The sequence below is a fragment of the Formica exsecta genome, unplaced genomic scaffold (assembly GCF_003651465.1).
Source record: "Formica exsecta isolate Colony F162 unplaced genomic scaffold, ASM365146v1 scaffold270, whole genome shotgun sequence".
Lineage (NCBI taxonomy): Eukaryota > Metazoa > Arthropoda > Insecta > Hymenoptera > Formicidae > Formica > Formica exsecta.
The window spans coordinates 24,861-33,774 of record NW_021849964.1 but is presented as its reverse complement, the minus strand read 5'-3'; the positions used below and the strand labels follow the sequence as shown (position 1 = coordinate 33,774).

At 31.7% G+C, this 8,914-nt stretch overlaps 1 protein-coding gene across 6 annotated transcripts in view; it reads left to right on the top strand.

Moving 5' to 3' along the window:
- LOC115237067 (maltase A2-like) overlaps positions 1-8,914 on the top strand; it is a 22,617-nt gene that overhangs the window by 8,844 nt on the left and 4,859 nt on the right. For 5 of the 6 annotated variants that reach the window (XM_029809889.1, XM_029809887.1, XM_029809888.1 and 2 more), the window contains 2 exons: positions 5,401-5,537; positions 7,379-7,572. In XM_029809889.1, coding sequence (XP_029665749.1) covers positions 5,401-5,537; positions 7,379-7,572 — 331 coding nt within the window. The remainder of the gene's footprint in view (positions 1-5,400; positions 5,538-7,378; positions 7,573-8,914) is intronic. The other variant, XM_029809885.1, reaches the window with a different exon arrangement.

The window sequence follows — 8,914 nt, the reverse complement described above, 5'->3', positions numbered from 1 at the left end:
TTTTTAATAACGCTTAATAAAGGAGTTATTATTGAGTTAAGTCTGGCCAATCAGCGCCGATCTTTAGCCGGGCGCACGTCGGTGAGCTGCGCGCCTGGTAATATGCGGCAGCGCATACTTCACGGCGCGCAGCTCACCGACTTGCGCCCGGCTGAAGGTTGGCGTTGATTGACCAGACTTAACTCAATAATAACTCCTTTATTAAGCGTTATAAAAAAAAATGATAGAGGACTTTTCGACTCAGTTTGGTCCGCTCTATCTGCACACGAGTATTGTCCCAAATGATCTGGGACACCCTGTATATATAAATGTTAAATACATTTTTGCATAGATGAATAAATAAGTAAATATGATGAAAACATACATATTGAACAATTTGCCATATGTTGTCAAGATTATTATCGTGAATTACCTTCAAAAAGTTGTAGTCGTCGCTCGTTGTTAGAAACCTGGATAGCCAACTCTGCCCAGATCATATATTGCAAATTATGCGCTACATATTATGTCGACAGAATTCCAGCAGCAGCCGCGCATGATCTGTTCTCTCAGCTAATGCAGGAGAAAACAAACAATCTCTGCATAATGAGATGCTACAAAAATCTTATAAAATTTAAACAGCAATTCTTGCTAGAAAACAGTAGATTTTAAGTATTACGGGTTGGCACAATATGTTAACAAAAACTAAATAAACAAAGTAGAAACTTGCACATTGCTTCCTAATCATTTTATTTCGCTCACAAAGCTTAAGTTCCTTAAAGCAAGCGGGTTTTTTAATTTTGGCTTCCTCATAGAGGAAGATATCCCAAAATTTGCTAAAGTTAGGACATGTACAGATATTTCTCAAAGAATTCAAAATTTTATAAAAAATGAATTCTTTCACCAATTCTCACCAAATTCAATACCAACCATCCTTTAAATTTTATAAAAAATGAACCTTTTCATCGATCCTTACCAAATTCAATACCAACCATCCTTTAATAATATTCTATCCATGTAAAAAAATTTAACTAGATATCTCAAAAATTGCGGAAGTTAGAGATTGCACAAATACTGCGTACATACATACATACGTACATACATACATTTTTTAGGAATATGATTTTTCGACATTTTGGAACATTTTGAACACATCGGCATAAAAAACTCGAAAAAAAATTTTGTCACAAAAACAAAACTTCCTCTATGAGGAAGCAAAACCAGGGCTGGGAAGTGAGCATAACCAGGGTTGGGAAGTAACGCGTTACTTGTAACGCCGTTACCGTTACAGTTACTTTTTTTCGGTAACTGTAACGGTAACGGCGTTACAAATTTTGTTTGTAACGGAAAAAGTAACTTCGTTACATTTTTCGGTAACGAGTAACGACTTTAACAGTTACTTTTATTGTTACTTTTTTTGAATTTACTCGGTATAATTTTCATACAAAGGAAAATATTGATAAGAGTGTTGGAATGCAGCATTGCATGAAAACTACTGAAAACTCATTTTGGTATCTTGTTTCTTTGTAAGACAATGTTTAAAAATTTTTAGTGTTTAATTTGATCTTGTATTAAAAAAAATTGTATGTAAAGTTATTGTTATATATAAAAAAAACTAACGGAGATTGTAACGACTCGTTATTTTTTGAGTAACGAGTAACGGTAACGAGTTACTTTTTAGAAAAAAGAACGGTAACGGTAACGAGTTACTTTTATAAAGTAACTTTCCCAACCCTGAGGATAATATAACGTCATGCTACATCGTATCGGTAGAATATCTTCAGAAATCATTTGCAAGCATTGCATGACTATCAATGTTGCCAGATACTAGAAAAAAATTACAACTTTGAAATTTCGAGGGCAACTAATTGTAAGAGCCAGACGCGGATGGTAATGCGCGTCAGTTTCATAGAAAAAAATTTTTCTATGGAATTTATTAATGTGCACAGAGCACGAAATTTTCTTGGTCCTATACCAAGAGTAATTATATCTCAATTTGAGATTTATAATAACTCTTATTTACCCCCCTGAAAAAACGAAGGCGAGAAAAATATCGGGGCGAAATTAAAGGCAAGCAAAAGACTCGGGTTCGATTGCCGATCTGCAAGACCCGTTTGGCGGCGTGGAGGGGGCAAAATGGGCGGTTGGTCGGGCGAGATCTTATCAAATCGGACGAAAAGCGTGGTTGTTCTCTCCGTGAACGCAATATAGTACCAACTTAGAGAAAGAGTAATATATATGTCGTACTAGTTTGACAAATAGTAGTACAAACAGACTTATTAAATTTTTTTTTTAAGGCATGAGGTGTAGTTCCGAAAAGGATCTATCTCCGATTTCGATGAAACTATGTGAAAAGTTTCCTTTCAGATTAAAATGGAAGCCTCTAAAGGGAATTTTGGCGACTCCTATAAGAAAGTCATTTTTTAAGAGAAAGTAAAGAAGAAATTGCAATGAGTAACTACATATTTTATTTATATATGCATGCGCATAAGATAATCAATCAACTTATTGTTTTTTCATAAGAACGAATGACTGATTGGGTATCATATGGTTTTTTGTCGCGCGTCACGTTCTATCTGCATGAGCCATAAGGTTCTATTGAAAACCTATTATGCACGAATAGTAGTAAATAGTCGTACATCGTTGAATAATAGTACAAAATAGCGTACGACATCTCTTTCATGTTGTATGTAAGGAAAAATATGAAATAGTTGTATAAGTACGACTATAGTCGTACGTCTGGCAATACTGTGGTGGCTGCAAAAATGTGACAAAAATTGAGCATATGCTGCTGTCTCAAAAGATTTTTCTTTTGTTCGTCTTTTGCCCAATTTTTATATTTGCACGTGGCAAAAACTTGAATACGAGATAGATTGATTGATACGTCATACAGCGGAAAACAAAAGAACTATATAATCCAATATTGCTATATAAATTTTATATGATATTGATATATTTCTGCCTTTATTTCATGACAACAGACCATGCTGTGTTTCTGCTGTGTTTTTGATGTTATCTTTTGAAATAGCAGCGCATGCTCAATTTTTGCCGCATTTTTGCAGTCACGCTGTGCTTGCAGATGAGTTCGATTTCTGATGATATTCTGCCGATATAGCATGACGTCATGTTATGCTCAGTTTATAATAATACAGAATTCAATAAAAAATAAATTTTTCCAGCATTGTAGCAAATAATTTAAAAAACTTCGGTCAAGAGAAAGTAATAACACAATTAAAAAAAAATAAAAAAAAACACCGGAATGGGGCTAGTCGTTTATTATAGGTTTTTGCATGATGTAATAATACAGGTGTAACACTCCCGTAGATGCGCAGTCGTCCAAAGTAATTCGACCAATTAGGAATTAATCCCAAATGCTAAAAGGTAATATGGCTGTGAACATATGTTGACAAAATATGTAGATTAAATATACTACTCTATTTTATACTGCAAATTTAGTATTCTTGGTGTTTCCATAACATACTTTTACAAATTTTAATTACATTTTAATAATGTGATAATTCTGTATTTGAATTTTGTGAGTGCATTTGGGACCAACTTTTGATTGGCTATCCTATCATACTGCAGCCATTATGCGCAATGTTACACTTATATTATTACATCATGGGTTTTTGGACGCTGAACACGAATCCGGTTCTGAAATTACTCCATCACGTCAGAATTTTGAGAAATTTGCAATTAAAGTTGCAAAAAAAGGATTATTTTTACAAACTTTGTCATATTATAGCAACAATATGTGACATGCTGGAGAAGTTTTATTGCAATCAAAATAAAGTATATTGTTAGAACTTTCAACCCTCAAAAGGAATTTTTGTTGTCGGTTATGGTTAATAAGATATCCATGGTTAAATATGGGGTGTATTGCAGAAGTTAGCTGTGACGTAGGTCATTGACGATAAATAGCCTTCAATTATATTTATTTAAACTTAATAATTTTTTAGATCGCTGAATACGAATTTAATGTCAAAATTGTCAAATTCAAAATGGTGGACTCATTATGGCGGATGTCAAAATTTAAAAAATATTTAGATTGCAATCTAAACATTTGAGTCCACCATTTTGAATTGACAATTTTAACATTAGATTCGTATTCAGCGACCTAAAAAACTCTTAAGTTTAAATAATAATTGAAAGCTATTTGGTAAATTATCAATGACCTAAGTCATAGCTAACCTCTGCAATATACCCCATATTTAACTATGGATATCTTATTAACCATAATCGACACCAAAAATTCCTTTTGAGGGTTGAAAGTCCTAACAACATACTTTATTTTGATTGTAATAAAACTTCTCCAGCATGTCACATATTGTAGCTATAATATGACAAAGTTCGTGAAAATAGCCCTTTTTTACAATTTTAATTGCAAATTTCTCAAAATTCTGAAGTGATGGAGCAATTTCGAAACCGGATTCGTGCTCAGCATCCAAAAACCTATAAGAAACGACTAGTCCCGTTCCGGTGTTCGAAAAAAGTCATTTTTTGTTGAATGGTGTAATTAATCCGGCTTGTGGTAATTGTATTATCCACTTTACTGTAATACATTTAACGAATTAATTATTTGTTAAATTTGCAAAAGTGAAATGAGATTTAATGAAAACAATAATCATGAATTATAGACCGCAAACTTGTAGTACAATATACAAGTACAGTATATTTGCAGCTCGAAATACATTAAAATAATTTAAAAATTGTTGGTTTTTTGTAGCTTCTATTTTTAGACACGCGTATTATATAAATATATAAATATTTATGGCATTGGAAATAATTGTCGGCTTCAAGAATCAACGTCATATCGCTGTCGTTGTTTCAACTTTTTTAAAAATGTAAAAATACATTCGTTCAGATAAGTTGGAAATTCATCACAAAAAATCAAATACAAAAATCCATTTTGTTTATAACGGCTTTTTTAAATTGACGTGTATGATATGTATTTCAAGAATAAATCAATTAATTAAAGTTTTTATACAATATTAATTAAAGTTCTTTTATAGAGTTTTTATTTTATTAATTAAAGTTTTCTTCAAGATATATTTTTGCTTAAAGTTAAAAAAATTTAATATTAAAAGAAAGTACTTTTTATTATATATAGTTGAAGACAAGATTCTCAGAAAAAAACTTTGAAATTTGAATTTAAAAGCGTTACTGTTTTAGGCTTTTAAGAAAGATTTTAAGGGAGAGAGGGAGGGAGGGACAGAGAGAGGGGTAGGTGAAGATAATAGACCGTAATAAAAAATAAGATATCTCTCAATTTGTATTATAATTTCATCCCTTTTTGTGATAGCATAACAAATTATTTCTCTTAAAAATTTTTAATATTGATTTATTCTATACAGAATTATTGGTATAGTCTAATTAAGAAATTAATTATTTTTGCTCACATAAATATTGTATCGAATGTTTCAGAACCGAGTTCACGCGATCCCATGGTAGAATCCACTAGCAGCGGTAGCAGTAGTGATACAAACGAACCCGTTTGCGCACAATTGTTAACACAATTGAATACTGCCTACCAGCATCTTGCACCGGATGCTCAAGCTTTAGTAAGTATTACAAAAGTAGATCTACTTTTTCAAGGTTGTCAGTTTATAGATAAAAAAATAGAATTATTTCGAAAAAAAAAATTTATTTAGACAAGAATGTGTATGTCCTGATTGACTAAAACGACTATCGTTGATTTTACATAAGGATTAATGAGGATAACTAAAACTATATATTACTATCTGAAAACCAGATAGTTTTATCTCAATTTCTTTAATTTTAATAAATAAATTTAAAATGTATATACAGAGTGTCCCATAATAACTGTATCACCTCTCGTATGCAGGTAGAGCAGATGAATCCGAGAAGAAAAGTCCTTTACCATTTTGCGATTTTCGTAATAATTATTGAGAAATTAATTAAAAAAGATCAACTAATTCGCGTGACTATAAGCGCGCAATAAAAAAGGACAACCCATTGATGTGTGGTTGCTAGAACGCGAGAATCCATCGTTATGTGCTCGTACGTAACAGTTGTTATTTGTAGAGCGATCCTCCCAAAACTTCGTCGCGCGTTTAGCGATCGCAAACTTTTAGGTTAGGTCTGGGACGTCATACTGGTTGTGAATGAAGAGGTTATCTCTGGGCCGTCCTTCTCGGCGCGCGCTTGTGTAAGGCGCGGATTGGCCCATCTTTTTTAATTAATTTCTCAATAATTATTACGAAAATCGCAAAATGGTAAAGCACTTTCCTTCTCAGTTTTACCTGCTCTACCTGCACACGAGAGGTGATATGGTTATTATAAGAGACCCTGTATATATTATTAATGTTTCAATTTCCAGAAATAAATTTAAAAAATACAATTAAATAAAAATATTATTATCTGTATTTTCAATATATTTTTTTGTATATAATTATCCACTTTATCGGTTGTAGCGACACATTATCTTATCTTATTTATCAGTCATCTTATGCCTGTTGTGCTTAACATATTGAATGTTTATTGCAAGATTCACGAATTCCGTCTTTGTTACTCGCAAAAGCGAAGAATATCAATATTTTTTTCATGCATTACATCAGTTACACTCGCCTGGCACGGATGACGAATATTTTGTCAAATGCATCACTCAAGAACGATGCTGCGTTGTTATTGCATTTACAAAGCTACAATCGCAATATGTTTCTTCATATCCAGTTAAGTCGTTATCTTAAACATCGATTTATCATTTCAGTTGTTTATATGCATATAATCCTAATATAAATAAAATATGACTAGGGTGACCATGTGAAACTAGGCTAACAATTAGAGAGAGTCGAATGCGTTGCAGATAAAACTACAAAGCACATTTAACTCTTATTCTGTTAATATTATTTACTCTGTTAATATTATTTTTAAATAAATTATGATAAAATCAGGAGTAACAAAGTTGTTTTATTTCGAGTATATATAGTCTGGAACAATAAAACTTAAATTTTTAATAAAGCTAAGTGGTATGTATAAAATGAGATACATAATACTTAATTTCTTATTCACGGATTGTAAATATAAAAAATCGAGATAAAAATCGAAAGAAATCTGCAAAGAATTTGAGGATTGCTTATAAAAAAAAAAAAACATGTTTTAAAGAATTTGGACTTCTGGTCACTCTAGGAATGACACTTCATCATTGCGTCGTCACACGCTTAGAACAGATGCAGATATGTTTGCAGATGCCGCCCTCTATTTTTGCCTTTCTCCCACGATTTTCATTTATATACCCTGCTGTCTTGCATTGCGATTGTAATGAATCCGATAAACAGGCAAGAGGTTTCCGATTTCTCCAACGGTTTCATAGATGTGTATACTAATTCATCGCTTGCTGCTTGCTAACATCGCCATATGTACTCATACTGTAACTGTTTAGTTTTACAACCAGGAGAACGGTGGTAAGCCACCGCTCGTTGGGATTCAATTGGTGGTGCCGAAGCCGCCCAAAGACTATCGCTTTATGAAATGGAATTGGTCGCTGATACGGAAGACGTGCTACTGGACACTGATGTCGATATTGATCGGATGCGCTGCCCTCGTTGTTGGTATTATTGCTACAATGCCTAAGAAGTATGTGTCGATACGTTATATGTTTAAAAATCTATATAGACTATATGTGTCTAAACATCTTTAATTATTTTACCTAAAAATCATATTAGTATTTAGATTTATTTTCTGAAATTCTACATGATTCATGTGTCCATTGTTTATATAACACACACTTTATCATATCCTCCTTTATGCATTCCCAAGACAAGCTACAAAATAATTCTTCTTTATTGATTTCAATAATAATAAGAATGCTAAGAAAAATTTAAGTTTTTAAAGTCTTTTGATCTAAAAAGTAATTTTCTTTTTTTTTGTTTATTTTTTTGTGTTACTTTTTTTTAGTGCATTTTTTGATACAAGCTACAAAATGATTCGTCTTTATTGATTTCAAAGTTGTGCATAAATGATAAGAAAAGTGTAATTTTTTAAAGATTTTTTATTCAAGAGACAATTTTTTTCTCTTGTTTTCTTTATTTTGTGCTGCTCATTTTCAGTATTGTAAAAAAATAAAATTAAAATCTTATAATTATATCATACAATTATATCATATCGGTTTATACAGTTTGAGCAACAGCATAGTAATGCGATGTCGGAAATTTCGCAATTTCTAATATTTTAGTGTCCTTAATCTACACGCATGAACTATACCTGACAAATTAAAGTAATTGTGATATTAAATACTTCTTAAAAGTACATATTATTGCTACAAATCAATAAGGTTTGGAGGGGGCCACATGATAAAAATATGGATTTGACCTTAAGTGGTCTTTTCAAGGTGAGATCAATGTTTGGTCTGAGGTGATCGACGTTTTCTTAAATGGGACCCCCCTTTTTTATTACATATTCTTGTAGCTTATCTCGAGAGCTTTTCAAAACACTATAATAAAGTATTTTTTCATTAAGTACTTTTTGAGTTATTTTATATCTTAATCTGACATATTTTGATATAAAAAATAAAATATCTCGTAAAATATTTAGTTTTCGATAATCTTACCGTAATACTTTTATGTACAGAATAATAAGACAAATCAATTGGTATAAATATATAATCTTTTATATCAAAATATGTCAGATTAAGATATAAAATAACTCAAAAAGTACTTAATGAAAAAATACTTTATTATAGTGTTTTGAAAAGCTCTCAAAGTAAACTACAAGAATATGCAATAAAAATGGGGGTTTCCATTTAAAAAACGGAAGTTGTCCTTCAAATGACCTTGAAAATGACCTTTAATGTCAAATCCAAGGTCACTATTAGATAGCCCCCTTTGTTCCCTACAACTTTTATCCGAGTCGTTTTCCTTCAAACGTTGATCCTGAAAAGTTATGAGGGTGGAACTTTTAAAATGGGACACCCTGTATA